Here is a 26,489-nt window from a genome sequence, read left to right as displayed (position 1 = left end):
CTATTAAGATGACTATATGCATGAAACCTTTCAGAAATTGTTTTGACAGCATCCTCATTTTACAGCATTTTTACACAAGTGCCTAAAATATCGTGAAGGTATCTTGAAGCGTCTTATAAACATCTTGCCACAGTTTTTCTGGATTTAGTCTGTCTCAGTTTGTTCTGTTTCTTCATGTCATTCCAGACAGACTGGATGATGATGAGATCAGATCTCCGTGTGGAGCACTCTCACTGGATTATTACAGGGGTTGGACAGTGAAACTGAAACACCTGGGTTTAGACCACAATTAGTATGCCGTTTGGCCTCCTTTTGCAGCCAATACAGCATTATTTCATCTTGGGAATGACAAATACAAGTCCTGCACAGTAGCCAGAAGGATTTTGAGCCATTCCTTTCACAGAACAGTGGCCAGGTCACTATGTGATGTTGGTGTATGAAAACATTTCCTGACTCGCTCCTCCAAAACACCCCAAAGTGGCTCAATAATATTCAGATCTGGTGACTGTGCAGGCCATGGGAGATGTTTAACTTTACTTTCATGTTCATCAAATCACTCTTGTCACCAGTCTTGCTGTGTGTATTGGTGCATTATCATCCTAATACACGGCACCACCTTCAGGGTACAATGTTTGAGCTATTGGGTGCACATAGTCAACCTTCACACTCTGCTCTTATTGGTGGAATGTGCGATCAGTAAAGACTGGCCACCAGGCTGCATAAATATAGCCATGAAACCTCCAACACTATATTGGCCAGTGTTTCAGTTTCATTGTCCAACCCCTGTACATTTAATGGCAAAGTGAATGTTTGGAAAAGTAAAAACTGATATTTCCTACTGACACACTACAGCTCTGTCTCTCCTTTGGCTTGTTCCCTTTATCAGGGGTCGCCACAGCGGAGTGATCCGCAAAGCCGATTTGGCACGTTTTATGCCGGATGCCCTTCCTACTGACACACTACAGCAAAAGATAGAAATAACTGACAAAACCATTTTTTAGCTGGTGAACATACAGGTGTAAACCAACTGGAGCTTGTTTATTAAGCATACAGAACAATAAAGCATCACAATAATCTAACCTTAAGGTCAAGAGCACATGAACTAACATTTTTGCATTTTGAAAGCATATGTCATAATTTAGATATAGTTTTAATATGGAAAAATGCAGTTTTACAAATGTTAGAAACGTGGCTTCCAATGTAAAGATTGCTATCAAATGGTACACCCAGATTCTTAACTGATGATGACAAACAGAAGGAGCAGCCATTAAGTGCTAGCTAGAGTTTTTTGGTCTAATAATTAACACCTGTTTTTTTTTTCTTCCTTAGAATTTAGCAGTAGAAAATTACTAGTCATCCAGTTTTTTATATCAGCTATGCCTTGCGTTAGCTGGAATGTTTTTCTCTAATTATATAGTTGTGAGGATACTGCCCTTTTTAGTTTTGTGAGTTAAAAGTGGAAATTTGAGTGGAATTGTTTAGCTGTAATAAAAATGTAGATCAAATTCTGATAACGTTTCCCAGAATTGGGACTGGATTGCGAGCTGCCTAAAGATTTCCACCACAAGTTTGATAAGATCACATTGGAAATCTTGTACTGAAATTGAAATTTTGGTTTAAAACAAATGTAATGCTGGAAGAGCATGGGTTTTAGTTAACTTTATTTAACGTTTAAATAACTTCACAAATCAATGGCATTGTAAACAGCCAAGAAACCCCTCCATCTGACTCTGGGACTGTAGGACAGTATTGTATACTATTTTTCTTGGTTTGAATGGTCTTAACTCTACTACTCTCTTTTCTTGTGTTCTTCTGTTTTAATGCACCGCTCAATGCAACAATACCTTCTGACTGACAGAAATGCTTAAAAACTTTTATACTTTTATACTTCATTTTTTGAACTTTTTTTTTGTTGATAGAATGAGACCCACACTTTTCTTTTTTCCTGTTTAATTCTGCTTTGTTTTTGTTTGTTTTTTTGTTTTGTTTTGTTTTGTTTTTTCAGTTTGCTATATCAACACTACTGAAATGTGGTTAAAGTTTAAACTGTATGCATTAAAACAAACAAACAAACAAACAAAAAAATAATACATTTAAATGGTGCCTCATTTAATGACATCACACAAAATAAACGCACGTGACTAACCAAGACCCATAGGCTTGTTGCAAAAAAGATGGATAGTCTAAAAATAGAAATTGTTAAACAGCTTTGGGCTGCACAAGCTCTGATAAGGACAGGAACTGTACCATAATTTTCGCTGATGCTCACAAATCGGTACACAACAGTAAAAAACATATTTTATGTGCTTTTAATTATTGTCATGTTCATCCTAATTATTAAAACTGATTGAAATATAATAGACCCATGTTGATATTTAAAAAATATAATATTTAAATCATATAAGCTTCTGTTAAATACCTTGTACATACATTTGCTGTATTTGCAGTACTTAAAGGATTAAATACGTATTTATTTTCTTATATTAATACGTTTTAACGCTGCCTGAGCCTTAGTAATATTTGTGTGTTTGATTGCTTTCCCATGACAGCGTACGCACTTTGTTAGGCATGAATGGGTTTGCCTAGGAGAATTTTCTGGTGGTGTTATTTTATCGGCCAGGCGCACGGTGGCGATGACAACTACAGCAAACTAGACTGCTCGGAAAAATACTGAGACGACGACGACGACGACGAGGAGGAGGAGCAGCATTAGTGTTTTTCACTGCAGCCAGCCAGTGTATGATGGGGCAGATTCAGCAGCAGTGGATCCAAGAGTCCGGACTTGGTTTAATCAGAATCACTGCTCAGCTTTTATTCAGAGAGATCATCTCAGTCATGGATATTTCAGAACCCACCAATCCTAACATCTAGAACCTACAGAACATCTTTCACATTCATAAGGACTGCTTCATATCTTCTGCTACGAATTATCTGTTTTCAGTTCCTCATAGTTTGTTTCAGTAAGTAGATTTTCAAAGTACATAGATTAAAAAAAAAAAAAACAACAACAACTTCAATCACTGCTACAGAATGTGTCAGAATTTAGATGTTGATGGAACAATAAAAAATTATTAATATATTATCTTTAGCCGGCAGATCACTGTCAAACTGGCTAATTCTGTTTGCTAAAACAGTTAGCACGTTAGCTGTCTCCGTAATAACCATTTATGAATGTGTGTGCCTTGTTTTAATAATAAAATATTAAATCATTGAGGTATTAAAGAACACAATATTAAGGATTAAAAGAAAAAGGAGTTTTGTGTTTGAGTTTAAAGTGAAGGACATTAAAGACGATATTGCGTGTGCTAACCGGCTAATTGGGTTAGCTACAGAGCCGAGACATGTTATTCATAACAGAACATTTAAATGTGGAGAAATAGGCAAACATTACATTTATTTATTAAGACAGTTATATGCTTGATATTTTATAATGACAAGTTGTTTTTTGGTTTAGACAACGCATGTGAATTATGATTATTTATTTATATATTTATTTATTTATTTATTTATTTTTTACACAGATCATACCCAAAACATGCTAGTATATACAGTTTCATGTAGTTTAATTTAGTATAATTCACACGAATGGGTTTTATGTTATTGTTTAATCTAGACAACAGTGTTTGGATGGTATATGATATTATTGGCAGTAGTATACCATAGAACAAACCACAAGTGTGTATGCGTTTGGTATTGGGATTGCTGTTATAACATTAAACTTCGCTCGTTACTGAGACAGACATAAAACAAATTTGCTACTTTAGAAGTATTTAGTTGCAAGTTAGAGGATAGTTTGCATTGCTCTGTGTCTACAACATAAATCTATGTGTATACAGGAAAACAACAACCCCCTAAAGATTTTTTAAAAGTATTTTTTTTATTCTTTATTCTACATCTGTTTGTCAACATAAAATTGCCTAAACTGGACATTTCTGAAATTCTTTTTCTTCCAACATGCTACTAACTAGACAATTTGTTCATTCTTGAATTATTTACTCAAATGTAGGTATTTGCTTATAGAAACTGATGTTTCCACATGCTGTGCTGATTTACATGTTATGTAATATTACTAATTTTGAGAAATCAGGCCAAATCTGCTGGGTTTATTATACAAGATGGAATGTTTGATTGCTTTCTTGTTTTTTTTTTTTTTTGTTGTTTTTTTTTTTTTTTGTTTTTTTAGGTTGTCAGCACCATAGTAGACTCCAACATGGTGCAGAAGTATCAGTCCCCAGTGAGGGTGTACAAACATCCTTTTGAACTGGTCATGGCAGTAAGTGTGAACTACAGTCTTAACACTCAATAGCATATCATTATTATAATAATAATAAAGTGTAGTACGTACCAAACTACTTAAACATTTACTTGTTACTAGGCAGAACGTTCATCTATACACATGAATGTGTTTGAGTTTGTGTTCTGTTTTGCAAAGATTACTATGAAGGGGCATGCAGTAGTTCATTGGCAGGTTTAAAGATTAAGACCATTCAAATTTTTATTAAATGCAGATTTTTCAGTGTATGTAATATGTAACAGTATAGTATAGTTTGTCACCCTGTAGGCATGTTGAGACCCGTGGGTAGTTCTTATTTGCAGTATGCAAGCAGGGCCTCATGGCCAGCTTCCATTACACTCTGAAATAACAGCCTTTTATACTGTTGCCTAATACCCCACTTTTATAGTTACACTTTTAGTAGCTAGTTACTAGCAATGTTATCTCTAAGTTAGTAGCAGATGTGCCTGAGCTTGTTGGTAATAATTTGTTATTGACTTTTTTTGCCAGTGACTTCACTGTTCGAATTTCACTATTTGTGTTGATTTGCTGGCCGTTATTGCAGGGAATCCATGATAAATCCTATTCAGTTATAACTAAATGCACTGGGTGGTGCTGTGGAGTGTGTTAACAAGTTAGATCACAGAATGTCATCATCTGCCCTGTGAAGTTTGGAATTACCTTGATCAAAATGATCTTACTAAATAATCTGACAAAATGTAATTGCTTCAGATCAAATGAATTTGAGATACTTATTTATCATAATATCACCACTACAGTAAGAAATCACATGAAATCCAAACACAGTCGACTGAGGAAAGACAGCTGTCCATCACTGCATTCTTGACTGATGGTAAGTGCAGCTGAACCCGAGTGAGCCAAGAACAGAGCACATCTAATAGTGAAAAGGTCTTAAGACATTTATTAAGTTTCCTTGGGAGAGTAGTTTAACACAAAGCGCTAAAAAATGTTAGCCCACGTTATGTTTGTTGGTGGGGTGATTTTCGAGGGGGGACGGCATTTCAGTTCCAACTGGTTAGGTTTATTTAAGTATTAAAGTGATTTCTCTATATTATGCATTCAAAAGATTACGAAAGCAATCCCAGTTCTGCACATAAATGTAGAGCAATGTAGACTAAAAACTTACAGCAAAATATTTGTGTCTGTGGTTCGCTGTGCAATACCGTCTTTTGTGATTGGCCATAATACCTGCTTCTCTATCGGTGCACGTCCTGCTCCTCACAGCACAGATTGTGAAAGCAGACTGCAGTTTTTGTAATTCATTGTAACAAACAAAGTGTAGAGACGATGTAAATAATAGATTCATTATGCAGTGTAGAGAGCTTTATTAATTAAAATGCTAATTTGTGAGATCACAATTAACTAAGACAAGTCACAGTTTTTATGATTTTAAATGGAGTTTGCAAAAGTGAAATTTAATTTATGCAACAGTTTTATACATTTTTGATTTTATACAAAAGTAATATTAAGTGACTTACAATGTAGGAACACTGTTGTCTGACTGTGCTCTATTTCGTCAACAAAAATAGTTCCAAACAAAGTCACAGCTGAACCGTTGCGCATCTATAGTCTCCAGTGCTAGTGACACAGCGGACAGCGCTGTTTCATTGATGGATTAATCTTTTTTTTTAATTGATTGAATGAATTATTCCGTCACAAAGACTTTGACTTGCTGCCACCTACTGGTGGTTTGAGTTTCATTTTTAAAATATAAATTGAGTCATTTGAATTTCTATATTCACAACTTTATATTTAAAACATTAATCTCATAACATTGTTATAATGAAATGCATTAATGCCGCCTCTTAATCTAGTCAAAAAATCTGTAAATATCCCTTAATGCATTTGTGCTCTTCTGTGCCGTGCAAAGGTGAATTGTTGTTGTTGATTTCATTTGACTGGTAACTTATTCTTCCTGCTTGTATCGTATTATTTTAATTTAATTTATTGTTTAATTAAATTTTTTGATTTTATATATATATATAAATCTATAGTTATATTGTCATAAAAGATGACATTTAATAAAGTTAGAAAAATGGCATTACAAAGGTTAAAAAAAACTTTAAGGAGTGAAATATCGCTTTATAATGGGAAGGTCAATTTCTGTCATTTCTGTCATGGGATCAGAAGGTGTTCCTATGTTGTTGTTGTTGTTGTTGTTGTTTTGTCAGTAGGAGCTCACAACATGCAACGAGTCTTTCATTTGGCCGTAATTGCAGGTGCCTGTCTTAATATCCAAGAAGGTTTACAGAAAATATGAAAAAAGATTAATGTTATTATTGATTATAAAGGGTTTTATAATTAAATATAACCGAAAGTACATCTAAAATGACCATTATTCTAAAGACCTTGAGATGACACCCAAATGCAGTGTGCATGTGTGCTTTTTGCTCATGCGCGCATGACTGCTGTCTAAAATAGCTGTGGGTGCTTGAGGGATTTGTAAAGGAGGTGATCTCACTCGTGGAAAGGTCTGTGGTGGGCTCCAATAAATAGGCCACTGAACTAGAGCTGTAATCGGGCCTTAAAAGTTAGGCCCGACAGAATTCGGCCCGAGCCCGACAAGTATATTTTGATTGACAGCATTTTAAAAGCCCGAACCCGTTTAACAGCCCGACATTATTCAAATGTGCGGAAGCACACAGCTCTTTTGCCTTTTGTCAAGAATAAGTAATTTATACATGTTTTAACATAATTTATTAATGACTAACGTGGGCTATAGGCCACTTGGAAGTTGGAACAAAGAAATAAAATATGTCCTCTGTAACATCGTAACATCTTAGCACTCTAAATAGGCATACACTCAGCCTATAAATAGGCCAACGCGCCAATAAAAATGACTCTTTCTTAAATTAAATTAAGATAAGTTCTAAATTAAGATGGGGTTTTGGCAATAACAAAATTAAGATAAAGGCTCCGCGGGATTTGCTTCGCCACTTCTCTCCACAATCCGGCCTCAACGCGACAATGAATAGCATCTGAGATGTAATAAGAGAATAATGCCAACATTAGCCTATATACTCTGCCTACATTATGCATTTAAGAATCAATTAGTATTTAGTTATAATTAAAAAACCTTTACTCACCAAGATTAGGCTACATATTTTTGTGGAGGAAAATTATTGAATCCACTGTAGTTTCAGCGCGGTCCTGCGCTCACTGATGGTGCGTCCAGCAGCACCGAACACCCTTTCACTGCTCATTTACCGCGCAAGCCCGAGCCCGTGTAAAATGATATAAATTAAGCCCGAGCCCGACCGAACCCGTCAGGTCCCGTCGGGTTTCATCGGGTTCGGGCAAAGATTTTCAGCTCTACACGGAACACAGGGAGCAACTCCAAAGACAAGAGACAGATTCCCTTCCAATAATCACAATAAGATTTGTGTTTTTTTTTTTTTTTTTTTTAATTATTTTTACTTCTGATAAGAAGCACATTTTCAGCTTTCGTATTATTTTAATTGTATCATGAAACAATAATAATAAATGGCGTTTGGCATTTTTTAATGTGGTGTGACAGATCGCTGTATCTGCCTGTCTGGCAGCGTGGAGCACACGTACATCCAATCTATCTATCTATCCAGCTATCTGTCTATCTAGGGCTTTATGTGGACAGAATCGCGGAATCCAGTCATAAAAAAGGAATTTACTGTGATGGAATTTCTCAAAGTTTGGATGAATGAATCCAATGGCCATTATATAATACAATTTAAATACGAATCCTTTGTGTCTCTGTATGAAATGACGCATACGCATGGTTCCATTTAATACACACGTACTGAAGCTTGCGTGATGCTCGCGGTGATTTTAGAGTCTGCTGTGTCACTAAATGAGGATATAAATACATGAACACCATCCTCAGAAGGTAACACTTTATAATAACTTTAATTAATAAATCATTAACAACCATTACTTAATATATATGCACATATCTAGAAATATGAGATAATGTGCTTGTTTATGTTAACTAATGAACTTATAATTAAACATTACCAGATAATTAACAGATCATTATTTAATGTAGCTCGAAATGCTTACAAATGTCTTTAAACTTTCAATTCATATGATCATGGATTAAAAAAAAAAAAAAAAATCAATTTATTTTGACAGATGGTTTATAATGATTAAAAGCTTCATTAATAAACCGTTAACAAACATTACATTATATAATGCTTAACGGATCATTAGTTAATTGTAACAAATTTTATTAAACTTTCAATGCATTTTAAAAATCTACAAATGATTTTAACAGAAATAATACAATATTTACAAGCTTATTTGGTAATGTACTTTTGAATGCTTACAAATGTAATTAAAGTACAGTTCACATATTAGCTAATGCTTATTTTCACATTTATAAATGTTGTGAAAATATAGCTTATAGGCATTTCACAAACTATTCATGTTAATATATTCATTAACTCATAATCACAATTTGTAAAGGTCATATATTTGGTCTTAGAATCAACTCCAGACCTTTTACCTGCTTTTGATGTAGACAAAATGAAGGAATAGCCCACCACTGTCTATAAAACAGCTTTCGAGTCAACTGTCCAGTTACTTATGGTCCCTTGAAAAATGGGGGAAGTACATATTAAAGAGCTATAATTTCTTAATCTTTCCTCCAGCTTTGATGAGAATACACTTTTAAAAATAAAGGTTCCCAAAGGGTGTTTTTGCAGCGAATCCATAAAATAACAATTTTGGTTCCCCAGTGAGGCTTTTAGTAAACAGTTTTTAAATGAACCATTTTGAAGATCATTTAAAAAATCTAAAGAGCCTTTTTCAACTGTAAAGAACTTTTTCTGCATTTGAAAGGTTCCATGGATGTTCAAGGCAGTGGCGGAGCTAGACTTTTATACATAGGGTGGCCAAGGCTAATTCAGGGAGTCCATGGTCCATCGTCCAACGAACTCACCAATGAATGCTGTTTCCGGGTCCAAACCCCAGATCATTTCACTGAGAATAATATCTCAGCAGCCGTTTATGAGCACTGTTTATTCATATTAAACATTTAAGCTAAACATTTTTAAATTTACGGTGTACATTACAGTCTCTGTGTTCACAGCATCCCAAACAAAAATAATTTACATTTTTATTTATTTATATTTTTATTGTCTGGCTATCTGGGATTTCAGTATGGAGTTAAAGGGTAGGATTGTGATTTTTTTTTTGGTAGTATTATATCACATCGTGGGTGTATTATTCTCATTTCTATCATGTCATTAACCAGTGTTTGGAGATCTTACATTAACATGTAGCCTACAGTAAATTTCGTAAATGTTGTTCAGGAAGCCTAAAACTTGAACTTACTTCAAACAGGGCTGCCAACTTTTGAGTTCAGCCTGGAGTGAGAATTATTCAAGAATAATTAAAGTAGCGATTAAGTACATGTTATTTTTTTCCTCAGTTTTCTAAACTAGTTCATATTAGACCATTTTGTATAAAGTTATATCTATATATTTTATTAATTATTATAAAAAAACAATTATGAGTAAATATATAATACATATAATTTTTTGTTAAATTCTCCTCTCTAGTGTGCATTTTTTTTTCTCCAGTTTATGGACACTGAATGGATTTTCTGCTGTTATGTGACAGTGTTTTCTAGCTACTGTCTTTCCACGGTTGAAACACTCATTAATTGATTACATGAGACACTGTACATTCAGTAAGTTGTAGTGTATCTTTCAACATGGATTGGATGTTCATTCAATGTTCATTTCGTGCTAATTGGAAAGCACTCCTGCTTTGCATGAACTGAGGCAAAGCAGGAGCATGCATGTAACGTCAAGCCACTAAAGCACTCCCAAAGAGTGTTTATCATTTGAAATTATTAATAAAACTAACAGAATTTGAATGCTGAGAGTTATTTTACTATTATCAAAAGTGACCTGCTCTGTCCTGTCTGTCAGCTCGTTGTCTGTCCTTTCTCTCTGCAATGTTTTTCACTCTGTAAGAAAATGAAAGTGTGGCGCCAGAGCACGTACGTGAGAGGCTGGAAATGGATGGAATGAAGCATGATGCAAAACAAAAGACGCGTCGCATCCTTGAGTTTGAGGTTAAAACAAACACTTCTTTTAGTATGATTAAACAAAGAAAGTGAAAATAGTAACACATTATTATTGGGGTGGCACCCGGGGGTGGTCAGATGTCAGTGGCATCCAGTGCCACCCTGGACACCCCTCTGGCGAAATGAGGTGAAATGATGCACTAAAGCACCCCTTGAAAATGACCGTATAAAATGGTTTGCTACGCGCCCCCAGTGACCCATTATTTGAACTTCTGCCGGATTCCAATGTGTGTGCCAATCAAAAGTTTTTGAGCATGTTAAGGACCACAAATTCCCTGGATAGATGCCCTGGGCGAAGGGACCTCTCACTATAGTACGAGCTGTAGCCAGGGCAAACTGCACAGTGGAGTGAGATGGTTTTAGAATATAATTTTCTCATGATTTTTGTTTTAACAAAATGAGGTTAAAGGCAAATAATAAATAAAAAGGTGTCCTTTTTCAGATTAAATGCTGCACGTTTGTGAAATTAAAATGTCAAATAACAAGAATAAATTTAAACTTTAAAGCAAATCCCAAATCAAATAAATAGATGTATAAAATAATAAGAAAAAGAAATAAAATGCAACATTTGTAAAGTTCACAGATTGTGCATTTATTTGTGAATAATATTGAGACTAAATTCATCCCATATATACTTGTTTAATCCCAAAATGTATTTAATCCCATAAATTTAGACTGTTTTGTTTTGTTTGCATTTTAAAAGAGAAAAAGTGATCAAATTAACACTCTACTGCTTCAAAAATGTCAGATTTTAAGAAGAAATGGAATGGACAAGATTTTGTACTGTTTGGTATTTTGTTGCTGTTTTTTTCTGTTGTGGAATGGTTTGTGTGAGAGAGTGTCCTCTGAGTGGGAAATGTCAGCATGTTTTGAAGCCCCGGGATAAGCCTGAGACAATAGCCATTATTGTTACCCCGATATAAAACAGCCCCATTATTTACAGTTTTTCATGGCTGTTCCAGAATGCTGATGTCAATGAGAATGTTGTCTGATGTTCACTCTTCGCACTTGTTTAGATTTGTCTTCCTGAAGCCTGCCTCTGTTTTAGCAAAAAACATAACCCTCTAGCATTTGTGCTTATTTCAGCTACTTATAACATACTATTGGCCAGCATGTTTTTTTTGTGTTTGTTTGTTTGTTTGTTTTTGTATTTAGCACAAACTATGCTACAATAATATGTGAGCAAGATGGATGTACATGTTTGCATGTACCAAAAAAAAAAGTTTATGCATGATATGAAAATAAATGTAGCTGAAATAAGGTCATAAAAGCCATACTGAATAGTCCTGAACAAGACTTTTGAGTAATCAGTCTTGTAGGATAGTATATTTACTTCAAAATGATGTCAAAATTATCCTACTTACTTATTCACAGAAAACAATATATTGAATTAAATGTTCGTTAACACTTTCTATGAAGCCCATATTTATGATACATTATAAAGGTATTAATGCATTATAAAAAAAACCTTACTGAGTTGTTATATCAACTCATGAATAATTATAGCAACAATTATAATACATCATAATACTTGCATATTTGTGATTATAACTTTTAAGAGTACAATTGTTTATAACACACAATGAACACCATAGTAAATCTTCTTCATTTACAGTATAATGGACTATATTATATCTTGACATTGCTTATTTAAGATCTGCACAGTATCTTACTACATCTTGTGAGTCGTTAAGTGTTGAGTGTTATTTGAGTGTTTCCTGTGAGGCTAATGTTAATTAATTGATGTGAGCTAGTTAATACTCTTCAACTGAAAAAGAAAAATGCAATGTTTTGTATAGTTACATTTTATTTTGATGATGGTCGCATTAGTCTATTGACTATAAGCAACTTTGCAACTACATGTCAACTAACTCTCACTAGAGTATTAGTAAGCTTAGGTTAAGGTTAGGTAGAATGTTGGGTAAAACTTTAGGTAACAATTCTCACTGTTAACTAGTTAGGTATTACATGCCTATAATTAACATATTGGCTGTTTATTAGTACTTATAAAGCACCTATTCCGCATGACCATATTCTACATCCTTAATTCTACCCCATACCTGAACCTGACAACAACTTTACTAACTATTAATAAGCGGCAAATTAGGAGTTTATTGAGGCAAAATCCGTAGGTAATGGTTTGTTAATTGCGAGAACTGGACCTTAAAATAAAGTGTGAGCGAATGTTGACATACTTGCAAAATGCCAGTTTTTCTGTTGGTGGACCATCAAAAAAAAAATAGCATATATTTACAGAAGCACGATAGACGGTGTTGACGGTGTTACCGGTTTTAAGACGCAAAACCGGTGACATCACTTTTCCACCGTGACACCGTCCCCACGTTTTTTTTTTTTAAGTATTCGTTTTTTCTATTAAATATTTATTTGAATTAAATGGAAAATATAATTCTAAATAATTTACTTAAGACGAGAGCATGCACTATAATTAAAAACTGAACATGGCTACATTGCGTCATATTTCATTTATCACGTGAGGAGAACGAGAGGAGTCGAATTTACAGAAAGAGAATGGCGTTATGTTAATAAAAGTTCTGTTTAATATCAGTGATTTTTTTTTTTTTTGTACTTTCGTTGTCGTCCATTCAAACAATTGACGCCGAATTGCCAATTCTTTTTAAAGTGAAAGTATAATAGGGACGCATTTATAAGCTATTTAAACGCAGAAAAAAAGAGGAAACCCCCACCCCCACGGTGATACCGGTATTACCGGTGTTGTCACATGTCGATTAACCGGTGGGGAAATTTCCTCATCGTCACAACCCTAAAGCAGACATGCTACTAATACTCTAATGTAGGGCTGGGCGATAATTCGATAACGATAATTGTCGCGATATAATATTCCTCGATAAAACGATATGAAGAGTGTGATAAATGTTTGATATAATTTTTATGTGAATCGCGCCTCACGACCGTTTATCCGCTCGGACCAAAGTTCCAACTGCCGCGCTGCGCAAGCTCACAAGAGAAGATGCATTTATTTTCTCGACGTGGCGCGGACGCGCCTGGATAAACCCAAGCGCATCGCACCGCATGTGCGTCGCGACCGTGTCGCTTCCGTTATGAGTGCAGCTGCCACGCGCCTACATTTGAAATAACGAACTTGAGCGTGCAACAGATATGTGAACGGCTCCGTCACACGAGCACTAAACAGCGCTGTGAGATCCGGTGTGAAACACTTGAATTCAGCGATGAACACAAATGACTCTGTGAATCAAACTAGTTTAAAGCTGTGTGCAACAAGACAGTCAGAAGGCTTTTCAATCTACATATCGCCATAATTCACCATGAATTTACTGTAGTAACACTTAGCAATGTGGGATATTCACATTGAATTTTATTACAGGAGTAATGGTATATCATTATAGTATAAATCTGCAAAAATGTCAATAATTCTGTGTTTTTCTGTCAATATGGGATGCTGTGTACATTAATGAGGAAAAAAATTAACTTAAATGATTTTAGCAAATGGCTGCAATATAACAAAGAGTGAAAAATTTAAGGGGGTCTGAATACTTTCTGTACCCACTCTATGTATTTGTGATTAAGCTATGTGTGCATTTATACTGAATGTTTTTAGACTGCCGTTTTTCATACAAATAGGCTACCTATAAAACCATGTAGTTATATTTTTACCATGGTATTGAGGTACCATTATGTATGGTTTTAACTGTGTTTATCATGATTTAAAATGTGTGCTTGCTACAATAGGAGACCAATGCTTAATTAAAAAAAAACTGGGTCAGAATAAATTTAACCTTATAAAACTGAGGTTGCTACAATTTTAACAGATGTTACTGATTGATAATGAACAAAAATTTACCTCTGCATCCTCAAGCTACTATCAAATGTGCATTTCTAAGAGACAAAAAAAGTGATATTATTATTATTATTATCATTATCAGAGAACCCAAACCTGTTTCTTGATTTGAAACAATATTCATTAGAACATGCAGAAATAAATTTTTCTATTTAGATATTTATTTTGTTAAGGAAAATGAATGGTCTGGTTTCTACAACTTTCACTTTGGAGCAAAAATCTGACTTTAAACTTGAAAGAAATAAAGATTTGACATTTATCGTGATAATTATCGATATCGACTGATATGAAAAAAATTATCGTGATAATTTTTTGCCCATATTGCCCAGCCCTACTCTAATGACTGCTAGTTGACATGTAGGCCTTGTTAACACTTGCGCTTTGGTTGATCAGATCAGAAGTGGACAATGGACAGACACAGCCGTTTACAACTGCCGTTTTAATCCACCTCTTCTGTCCACTTTCGACGACTTCTGACCACACACGTTCACAAAATTAGACAAAAGAGAAAATGCGGAGAGCAGCCGCTTTAGTTTAATTTCTGCCCATCAAAGTTTAAATCCCATCTGACAAGTGCACCTTCTTGTATGTCTCGCAATTAATATGTATTAGGTCAGTAGGTGGTCTTTAGCAGCTGTTCAAATGCATTCGACCACATGCGCGTCTACAATACAACAGCAATCTGATCAAATGCATTTTTAACCACCTCTGGATGTGGTCGAAAGTGGACAAGCTCGAAATGTTTTACACCCCGTTTACACCTGTACATAGTGATCACAAATCTTGTGATCGGTTTCACAAAAACGCATGTTAATACCTGTTGTAAACAGGGCTGTATCAACAGCTGTCTAATGGGTAGTGTTAGGTTCGAGTTCGAGTCCGAGTCAGAGTCCAAGGAAACACTACTGTTTGTCAGTTTCTTAACATTATTTTAACCCAGGGGTGCCCAAGCTCGGTCCTGGAGGGAGGTGTCCTACAGATTTTAGCTCCAGCCCCATTTAAACACACCTGAACCAGCTAATCAAGCTCTTACTAGGCATACTAGAAACCCCCTGGCAGGTGTGTTGAGGGAAGTTGGAGCCAGAGTATGTGAGTGGAGCGCGGAGTGGAGCGATGTGATTTTTAATGGAGTGAGGAGCGGACATTTTAGAAGTCGGAACGTCGTTTTTACTGGCTCCAAGAGCGCTCCAGCATCGCTCCATCACGAGTACAATTCATGACAACGACCCATTATATAACTGCATATTTAGCAAGAATTCACGTGTTAAACATAGCCTATTTAGCTAGCTTGATAAAGATGGATCACTTAAATCAGAAAGAATGTGAAGACTAGGATGACGGCAATGGACATGAGCAGAAAGTTATAGTTTTCAATGAATTAGTTTGTTCCTTCAAGATACTAAATATTTTCAAATGAGAAGAAATCTGTAAGAAATGCAGCGGTCTGTGCGTCAAACAACTGTTATTTTCATCAAACATTTGCACTGCAAAAAAACAGGCATTATACCTTTTAATGCTGACAGCCATGTTAGCTTGGCATAAGGAAAAAAGTTTGCACACTAGTGTTCCAATAAGCCACTTTAAAACTATCCTGTTTATTTCTGTTTATTTCTGTCTTTTTTAAATATACGTTATGAACAGAACTGTGGTATTTCAAACATACTGAAATAGTCTCTGGTATCAGTAAGCGAGGAGTGGAGCGGGAGCGGGAAACGATGAACCCGGAGCGGAATTGTTGTTGCTCCACTCCGCTGACATACTCTGGTTGGAGCTAAACCAAGGACCAGGACCGAGTTTGGGCACGCCCATTTTTAACCTTTACAACTAGAAAAATGCATTGTCAGTTGAAATGTAAGAAAAGCAAACCTCTAGTGGATCTTGCCATTTTGATTTTTGATTTCACAGCATCTCATAATTAGTGTCCATACTCTGCTTAGCAAACTTAAAGTCATGTAACAGAAGTTATGGCTGATCTATGTAATGTGACATATTTTAGAGTGAAACAGGTTTTAGAAAGTGAAAAATTATAGGGCGGGACTTGACTTTATTCATCGATGTAGTAAATGTATAAATTCAAGGGTGGGGGTAAAGGAGTAGGTATCTTGATGAATGGGACTTTGAGCAGAAAATGTTTGTGTGTGTTTTGGGTTGTATATGACTTTTTTTTTTTCCTTGAATGAAAATGAGGTTGTGAGGGATAAACCTAGTCTTTACAATGGCACACACTGTGTATAAAGCCCTACATATATTTTCCATAAGTCACAGCCAACCCACACCTGTTTTATTTTTGAATGCATTTATAGTTACTTTAACAATGAATTACATTATATAAGGAATAATTGATGATGGGCCATTTAACTATTAGAAAATCATGCACACCCAAGGTGGTTTTGGACCCATAAAAACTCTTGCTGCAAAGATGTTAGAAAAATTATTTTTCTTTCAAGCTAGAAACTGCCACCATGTTTAAATAATAATAATTTCAATACAGAAAAAACTAATCAACTAATGTAAGTAAAACATTGTCAAGCTCAAGGCAAGTAAACACTCCAAGTATTACTTACAAGCAAAAGTATTAATAAATATATTAATCAAAAATACAAATGAAATAATATTTTTTAAAAAATAGAATCTTTTTAAAAATAGAATTTTAGGGGTTTTTAGGTAGGTCTATATAAAGGCTACTACAGAAATAGACTACATACATTTCATGAAGTAATGAATGTTAAAATAAAACACTGCAAAATCTTCACTGTATACATTAAAGATAATTCTATTACAGTTAATAAGTCAAGAACAGTGAGTGATTTTTCTTTTTCTTTTGTTGTTTGATTATTGTTTGACGCGGTCGGCGGCTGCAGGTTTACGCTGCTGTCGCTTTAAGATCTGACGCACATTTCAAATATTTTGACGCATTAGTATTTCTCCTGTTCTCCTGTTCAAAACTGTTCAGGTTTACTTAAGACTAAACCGACTTCATTTACAAGAATAATCTCCAAGACGAGCATGTGTGTAGCAATAACAGAACCTATTAAAAGCGAAAGACAACTCGACATTCGCACACTGACTGAGAGGCGTGTTCTGTGATCGCGCTTTGAGTGTGTGAGCACATAAACCTGTCGACTTTCAAGTAGCCTACTGGACAAGACTTAAAAACATATGCAAATACTAAATATCACTTTCGTGATAATGCATCGAGTCAGTGACATTTCCGTCAACAGTCTCTGGACTCGGACGGACTCGGGATATGTTCAGAGTCCGAAGGCTCGAGTCCGAGTCAAGTCCGAGTAAAAATGCATCCAAGTCTGTGACAAGTCCGAGTCGCCTAAAAATTGGACTCGAGGCCGGACTACTACTACTACTACTACTACTGCTACTACTACTGCTTATAAGTGGTCTTTGTCTGCTTCAAGTAAAGTATCATAAGAAAGATGACAAGATATGAGACTTATAATTAGAGGTCGACCGATGTATCGGTTTTGGCGATTAATCCGCATTGGCGGAACTATCAGTTATCGGCAAAAATCCATGCCGATAGTTTTTTCCGGGTTGGGCCCGTTGCTGGAGCAGCTGAGAAGGTTGTCATTATACAGCGAAGTCCCTATAGTCTTTGTTATACAGCACGAGAGCGGCCTCTAGTGGCGGAAATCACTGACAGCACATGCCGTTTGTTTAGACACGTGACACTGCACGCTGCACAGAGCGGTGTGTACAGTATACTGCAGTGCATGTTTTCATGTCATTACTAAGCGATGAATTTAAGCGGTGAATCTGCATTAGTAGAGAAAGGACAGCAGTATACTTTTGCCCGTTTGGTGATCAAATAAAGTCTTGTAGACCGCTGCTTGAATTGAACGCGACACGTCCAGTGTGTGTGATGCCGGATAACTGCCAGTTCTTCTAGACACTGCGCTGCAATTTTGCACGTTGTATGACTAACATATTTTTAGATTTTGATTAGATAAGCACAAATGTTCTAGAATAGAAGCAGTTAAATTGTGAAAGTACACAATGTCCATATGTATGCAATTTCAATACTGTGGCCTTTGTGTAGATATTTAAAGATGGCCATCTTTAGCTTGGTTGTTGATGTAATGGTAACACTTTACAATGAGTCCATTTGTAACATTAAGATTGATAAAAGCTAATTAAGTGTTAATTTCAGCATTTACTGATATATTTAAAATTTTTTTGTTGCTTTTGTTAACATTAATGAACAATGATCTAACTGTAATGATCAGTATATAATTAATATTAATATTTTTATTCATTTACGAAGTATGGTTCAGTAGGCTACTTTTTTTTTTTTTTATAGTAGTAGAGTAGAGCACAATTTACTTTCCGTTAAGTATCCATTTTAAAAACTATCAGTCGATAAATCGGTATCGGCCAGTGTGGTCTAACCTAGTTATCTCTATCAGTAAAATCCAATATCGGTCGACCTCTACTTATAATACATTATACATTATACCTAGGAGCAATGTAATCCATTGTAACTTAAGTGAATGCAGCGTGTTCACTGTGTATGTTAAATCATCCCACTCTTAAAAGCTATAACCACAAATAAGTAAATATTATAATACTTTAAAACTGTTCTTATGAATATTCATGAGATCATACAACATATAAGGTTGTTTAAAATGCATTATGCATTCATTATAATGTCTTAAGAATACCTTTATAATGTGTTATAAATACAGACTTCATAGAAGGAGTGACAATGGCCATGAATATTTAGTGATTCACACCTGAGAGTCAAAGGGCCATCCTCTAATGGCCCATCTGTGTGACTATCACTTAGTAAAATAATGGGGGTTTAGATAATTTGTATTTTATTTACAACACTGTATAATCAAAACATACGTACATGAAGGTCAAAGACACATTTAGTCATATGATCCAGTGTTAAATATTTGCGAGGTGCAAAAGTATGTGAATCTTTGCTTTCAGTATCTGTTATGACCCCGTTTTGAAGCAATAACTGCAGGTAACATTTTTGTAACTGCTGATCAGTCCTGCACAATGACTTGTAGGAATTGTAGCCCATTCTTTAGTACAGAAACACTTAAACGCTGTAAAGTTGGTGGGTTTCCTCCTAAGAACTGCTTGCTTAAGTTCCTTCCACAACATTTTTTTGGATTAGGGTCCGGACTTTGACTCAGCCGTTCCAAAACATTACCTTTGTTCTTGTTTAACCATTTTTTGGTTGACTTGTGTGCTTGGGGTCGTTGTCTTGCTGCATAACCCACTTTTTCTTTAGATTGTAGTTCATGGACAGATGTCCTGACATTTTCCTTTAGAATTTGCTGGTATAATTCAGAATTTATTGTTCCATCAATGATGGCAAGTCGTCCTGGACCAGATACAGCAAAACAGGCCCAAACTATGATACTAACACCACCATGTTTTACAGATGGGAGAACGTTCTTCTTATGCTGGAATGCAGTGTTTTTCTTTCTCCAAACATAACGCTTTTTATTTTTACCGATAAATAAATAAATGCCGCCATCTTGTGGGTGTTTTGAGAATTGCGCGCATGCAGTGCCCCTGAGGGGAAACCCGACAACAGCGGCGTGCAAAGGTAAAGCATAGCCTACTTTCTTGCTTTGCTGTAATTAGTCAACTTTATTTAATATAACAGCCATTAATGCTCATAATAGATGTGATACATAAATCCCCCATATGTAAATAGTTTATGCAGCTTGGTTCTAAGAAATAGAGACGAACTTACAGTCATGTAAAATAATTCAAGTCTTGTCCCAATAAACATAACTTTGCCTGAATTAAATAATATACAGCCATGAATGAGCACATGCTGGAAATGAAAGCGCTGAATTTAATGCCCTCTCTTTTGTCTATGTGCTCATCATTAGCCGCGTGAAGTCGGAGTAACGTATAGGCTTAAACCGTCATAAGAAACAGAGAAAAACTCACAGTCACGTGATAATCCTTGCCTTAAAATCTATAGATATAGGCCTAAAGGAGTTAAAGTATAAAGCAATGTTAGTTTCAATGTTAAACTTGGATAAATGTGGGCTATTAGGCCCATACCCAATGGTTTGTGCGGAGAGTGGAAGCTAAAGCTGCTTACAGGACACGAAGGCGCGAGCGCGATTACTAATCACATTTCTTTCAGTGGAAACAATTTAATTATTCCGTCGTTTTTGCTCATAAAGGTAGAGTAATACATCATTCGGAACTGTAAAGGGTATACTTTTATTTGTGTGCACTCACAATACCAACAAAACGTTGCCTTTATAAAACAATCATTATGCGCTTTTTTTGTTGGCTCAACAGGAGCGCTTCACAAAAACAAACCGAAACTCAGCGAATACAAACCTCACAGACAAGATAAATATACATATAGAAAGCTCAAAATTATTATTTAACGAAATAAATCAAATTGAAAACAAAAACTCTTTCATTATGTAATCTGTAATGATGCTTTTCTCTCTAAAGGCGCGTCCAAAGAGAAGATGGAGAGTCCAGGTCGGCAAATTCATCCTGAAATCACTGACTCAGAAAACACTAGTTTAATAATAAATAATTTAAAAATCTCCTTACTATTTTCTCGTCTACACATTTATGGTAATTACTTTTGCCGGTGCTTTGCAGAAAGCTTTAGCCTATTGCGTGCACTTGAACGCGGATCTCTTGCTTTGAACGCGCGCTCGCTGCTGCTGCTGGAGACACACGCAAGTAATGTCTCGCGTTGTTTCCACCAGCAGGGAATTTTACATACCAATAAATTGTGGATGTCAAAAATATAAAAATAAGGAGAAGCCTAAAACAGACCCGAAGCCCGGCCCGCGTCTGAGCTATGATGTGAAAATTGGCCCGAAGCCCAGCCCTATAAGGACGTAAAAAAGTCGGGCTGAAATGCAGGGCTCTGCGTTCACTCACTGGGTTGACGATGCGCTGGCCACTGCATGTAACTTTTAACAAAGTCTTTATTTATTTTTTCCATTTGAAAACATTCTACATTCTACATTTATTTAGCTTATTAACGTTGCAGAATTGTATATACACACACACTTTTTAAATGTTTTACTTTACATGTAATAAATCTATAATATATGAAAGTTTCAGTTTTTGAAAGAAGTTACAAACAAAAAATGAACTCTTTCATATATAGAGAGAGAGAGAGAGAGAGAGAGAGAGAGAGAGATGTATTTATGTGATATGTAGATATCACATATCATGAGATATGTATGTATGTGTATATATGTATGTATGTGTGTGTGTATATATATATATATATATATATATCTATATATCTATATATCTATCTATATATCTATATATCTATCTATATATATATATATATATATACAGTAGTCAACATTTGAAGTGGATCAAAAAAGTTCGTCAAAGTTGTTCTGAAACAAGAAGGGGTATTGTTCAAAATTCATGTTTAACATGTAAATCTGCTATTAATCAATGCTGTCATCAATGGAATTTTATGCCTTATTACTTTTTATGGTGCCCAGACATGAATGTTTGTCACAAGGTGTGAAGAGGCTTGTCACACACTCATGAAGACAAGAGTGCATCAAAAAACTGTTGGTTGTTCAGTACTTTTGTGATTCACCTGAAGTCACAATGGACCAGAAATGCCTCTTAAACATTATTTCCTGCAGTGCGGTGCCTTTGGAGTGCCTTAAGGAGCCAGCACAATGGTCATAATGGTGATGCACTGGATACTGTACTGTACTGTACTGTACTGTAGTCACTCTGTGTGGAGTGTCAGAGATCGAACGCAAAACAGGAAAGAAAGAAAAAAAAAAGATTTTATTGCACAATTACAGCAGATCAAAAAGTTCATACTGTAAAACAAACATGAATTGAATGGTTTAACAAATGCAACAAACAAGTCATGAACAAGAAACAACAAACGTAATGTGCCGAGACAGCCAGTCAGTAATCACTGTTACCACCTCTGACATCACAGCCATCACAGATGTGATCACAGCCTCACATCGCCTATGCATGCTTGAGATGAGGTTTTGGATATTCTGTTGAGGAATGGCTTGCCATTCCTCCAGCAACGCTGTTCACAACTCCACATGGGTTCCTGGAGGGACGTGGCGTGCTTGCAGTCTTGACTGTAGCTGCTCCCAAATGTGTTCAATGGGATTCAAGGCCATTCTTGAGATGCCCTCCTCCTCCAAGAATTCAGTCATCAGTCTTGCTTGATGTGCACCAGCGTTGTCATCCATAAGCACGAAATCTGGCCACATTGCACCAGCATATGGCTACACAACTGGTCTCAGGATTTCATTCCTATACCTTTGGCCTGTCAGGCTGCCTTTTTCAGTAATGACAAGCTCTGTCCTTCCACCCATGAAGATGCCTCCTCAAACCATGACTGATGATCCGCCGATACGGTCATGGCGGATTTTGTATAACATTTTGCAGCAAATTTCTCTCCCCAGGACGACGCCAGACCCACCTACGCCTATCTAGGAAGTTCACACAGAACCGGGACTCATCTGTGAAAAGCACTGTACCCCACTGATTCAATGTCCACCTGCGGTGTTCTCTGGCCCACTGCAGACGTGATAGTTTGTGTGCTCTGGAAAGAGGCACCCTCACAGCTGGTCTTCTGGCTCTCAAGCCAACTTAATGAAGTCGTCTTCTCACAGTCTAAGTGGACACTCACACCCCTGTTGCATCCTGAAGGTCATTTTGCAGGCTGACAGCAGTCATGAAATGATTTCTACGGGCATGCAGGGTCAAGTATCGGTCTTGATTTGGTGTTGTGACCCGTTGTCTGCCTCCACCATGCTTCCTACTCACAGTACCAAACCTTCTGAACCTGTTCCAGGCTCTGGAAATGACACTTTGAGATGTCCCCACTGCATCTGCAACTTCACGCTTAGTCATGCCTCCTTGCAGCATCCCAATAGCCCTGTTAAGGTCAGAATCCTGCAATCACACTAAATGTGGCATTTTCAATGTTTTCTGACTTCAAGTGAAGTTTTCAGAGCCTTAAATGATGAGCAGCTCCCAATTACAAACACCCGTGACAGGTCAGTTGGTACCTAATGGCAAACATTCATGTCTGGGCACCATAAAAAGTAATAAGGCATGAAATTCCATTGATGACAGCATTGATTAATAGCAGACTTACATGTTAAACATGAATTTTGAACAATACCCCTTCTTGTTTCAGAACAACTTTGATGAACTTTTTTGATCCACTTCAAATGTTGACTAGTGTATATATATATATATATATATATATATTTCTACTTATGCCGGAGCAGGGATGTAAGTTAGACAAGAATTGAGCGATTGAGGTGTTTTGTTGCTGGATGTAATATGTAGTGATCGTCATTTACTCCCGACATCTGAGCTGCTGAAGTTGCAGTGGATTACGTTTGTTTGTGAAGGGAATGCACCTCCTGATCTTACCTGGGTTCACCTGATCTACATATATCCGTCTATGTTCACACGAATCATTCGTGATCCAGCTTCACTTACAGCAGAAGTGCAGAAGTGAAGCTGAGCTGATTTTGGCAAGGTAAAAAAGGTTTTACACTACCATTGAGAATTTTTAACCAAAGTATATAATAGACTTTTCATTAAGACCCTAAAGAATCATATCAACTTATGGAAAATGGGCATCTGATGACCCCTTAAAAGTATGTTCATTTTCACACTCAGTACTTGGTAGGCAGCACAAATTACAGCAAATTACTTGCTCCTAGCACAAATTACAGCAGCAGTGAGGTGTGGCATGGAAGCGATCAGCCTGTGGCGCTGCTGAGGCACTGTTGAGCCTTCAGCTCATCTGTATGTGGTTGGATCGACCGTTTCTCATCTTTCATCTTTCGACCGTTTCTGTTTCAGAAGTGGCTTGGCAGCCCTTTTCCTGAGGACATTTGAGCGTGGTGACTCTTGATGCACTGACTTCAGCTTCAGTCCACTCTTTGTGAGACTTTCCCAAGTGTTTGAATTGGCTTTGCTTGACAGTATTCTCAAGCGTGCGGTCATCCCTGTTGCTTGTGCACTTTTTCCTACCCAGTTTCTTCCTTCCAGTCAACTTTGCTTTTAATATGTTTCGATACAACACTCTGTAAACAGCCACCCATTTAGGTAATGACATTCTGTGACTTAACCTCTTTGTGGAGAGTGTCAGTGATTGTCTTCTGGACCATTGCCAAGTCAGCAGTCTTACCTATTATTGTGGTTTCAAAGAACAAGAGATACTCGGAATTTATACTGTAGGGATGGTCATTTAATGAAACTCAAATGTAAATTTTGAGATACTGGATTTTTGACTTTCATGAGCTGTACTTTGTAATCAAAATTAAAACAAAAATACTTTTGAAATGTATCTAGAATATATATGAATATATAAAAAAATACAGTTTTTGAAATAAGCAACAAACCAAAAAAAAACCTTTCATAATATTCTAATTTTTTGAGATGCACCTGTTTATACACTGACCAAAATTATAAACGCAACACTTTTGTTTTTGCCCCTATTTTTCATGAGCTGAACTCAAAGATCTAAGACTTTTTCTATGTACACAAAAGGCCTATTTCTCTCAAATATTGTTCCAAATGTCTAAATTTGTGTTAGTGAGCACTTCTCCTTTGCCGAGATAATCCATCCACCTCACAGGTGTGGCATATCAAGATGCTGATTAGACAGCATGATTATTGCACAGGTGTGCCTTAGGCTGGCCACATGTTGACAGGAACTGGAACATGCTGTTGTATATGCTGATCTAGAGCATCCCAAACATGCTCAATGGGTTTGCATGTTGGCCATGCAAGAACTGTGATGTTTTTAGCTTCCAGGAATTGTGCACAGATGTTTGCAACATGGGTCTGTGCGTTATTATTCTGCAACATGAGGTGATGGTCGTGGATGAATTGCACAACAATGGGCCTCAGGATCTCGTCACGGTATCTCTGTGCATTTAAAATGCCATCAATAAAATGCACCTGTGTTCGTTGTTCATAACATACACCTGCCCATACCATAACCCCACCGCCACCATGGGCTACTCGATCCACAACGTTGACATCAGCACTCCGCTCACCCACACGACGCCATACACGCTGTCTGCCATCTGCCCTATAGAGTGAAAACATCAGGAATTCATCAGTGAAGAGAACACCTCTCCAAAGTGCAAACCGATTGTTAAAGCAGCTGTCTGGGTGGCTGGTCTTAGACGATTTTGGAGGTGAAGATGCTGGATGTGGATGTCCTGGGCCGGTGTGGTTACACGTGGTCTGCGGTTGTGAGGCCGGTTGGATGTACTGCCAAATTCTCTGAAACGCCTTTGGAGACGGCTTATGGTAGAAAAATGAACATTCAATTCACGGGCAACAGCAGTCAGCATGCCAATTGCACGCTCCCTCAAAACTTGCGACATCTGGAGCCGGTACTGGTACCCAACGGTACGTTTTATTCTGTACTGTACTCTGTGTAATAACGAAAATATTTATTTCAGTGAAAAAAGAAGTCTCAAAATTCTCAATTTAAACATTTTAAACAATAGGGCCCCACAATCCCCCCCTAGAAATTCTTGTGTGTTGTAATGATGATAATCAAACGAAGGCATTAAACATTTTTTTTAATCAAATGAAAATTAAACCCTTTTTTTATTTTTTGCCAAACAAACTTAAAATTAATACATTGAAGAAAAACTGTGTGACTATTCAGTTTCAAAATTCAGTTTTTTTCTACAATTAAGTGGTTAATCTTGTAGTAATATTTATATAATAGTAATATAATAGTAGGAGAAACACTGTTCTCAGTAAGCTTTTTATGAGGTTTCTCATTAAAGTAAAATGCGCAGTAAAGTGAATTAAACATTTTCCAGTGTTTCAGTGTGGATGACGTGGAAACGCCATTTTCAGATGTATCCAGATTAATGTAGACGTAGCCTCAGGCGATCTGGCTCCCGGTAAACATTGGACTTTGGTGGCTGGTGTCTTTTTTTTTTTTTCCCATTTCGTACAATATTCCTGTATCCCTGTATTTACACTAACAATTATGTAGGTAAAACATACAAAAACCTGTATTTCACAGAAGGAATGCACCAGTTTGGTGGTGCTGAGAACTGCTCTGTACTGAAAACAATGCAAAAAGCTTGTACCCAGTAACTCGACTGCTAAGTTGTTACATCAGAGGATGGGGGAAGGGTTCATTTGTGTCAGAAGTCAAGTCAAGTCAAGTCACCTTTATTTATATACCGCCTTTAACAATACAGAATTGTGACAAGGCGGCTGTACAGTATTAAATAGGAAACAGTACATCAACAATG

The 26,489-nt window shown here is 36.4% G+C and overlaps 1 protein-coding gene across 3 annotated transcripts in view; it reads left to right on the top strand.

Annotated features, from left to right (window-relative positions):
• Positions 1-2,684: 2,684 nt before the first annotated feature.
• si:dkey-237i9.1 (SEC14-like protein 1) overlaps positions 2,685-26,489 on the top strand; it is a 50,016-nt gene continuing 26,211 nt past the window's right edge. For 2 of the 3 annotated variants that reach the window (XM_051111876.1, XM_051111878.1), the window contains exons 1-2: positions 2,685-2,960; positions 4,184-4,273. In XM_051111876.1, coding sequence (XP_050967833.1) covers positions 4,211-4,273 — 63 coding nt within the window. In that variant the 5' untranslated portion in view covers positions 2,685-2,960; positions 4,184-4,210. The remainder of the gene's footprint in view (positions 2,961-4,183; positions 4,274-26,489) is intronic. The other variant, XM_051111877.1, reaches the window with a different exon arrangement.

Source organism: Labeo rohita, chromosome 6 (assembly GCF_022985175.1).
Source record: "Labeo rohita strain BAU-BD-2019 chromosome 6, IGBB_LRoh.1.0, whole genome shotgun sequence".
Taxonomy (NCBI): Eukaryota; Metazoa; Chordata; class Actinopteri; order Cypriniformes; family Cyprinidae; genus Labeo; species Labeo rohita.
The sequence above is the reverse complement of the archived record's forward strand: the minus strand, read 5'-3'. Positions and strand labels throughout refer to the sequence as shown.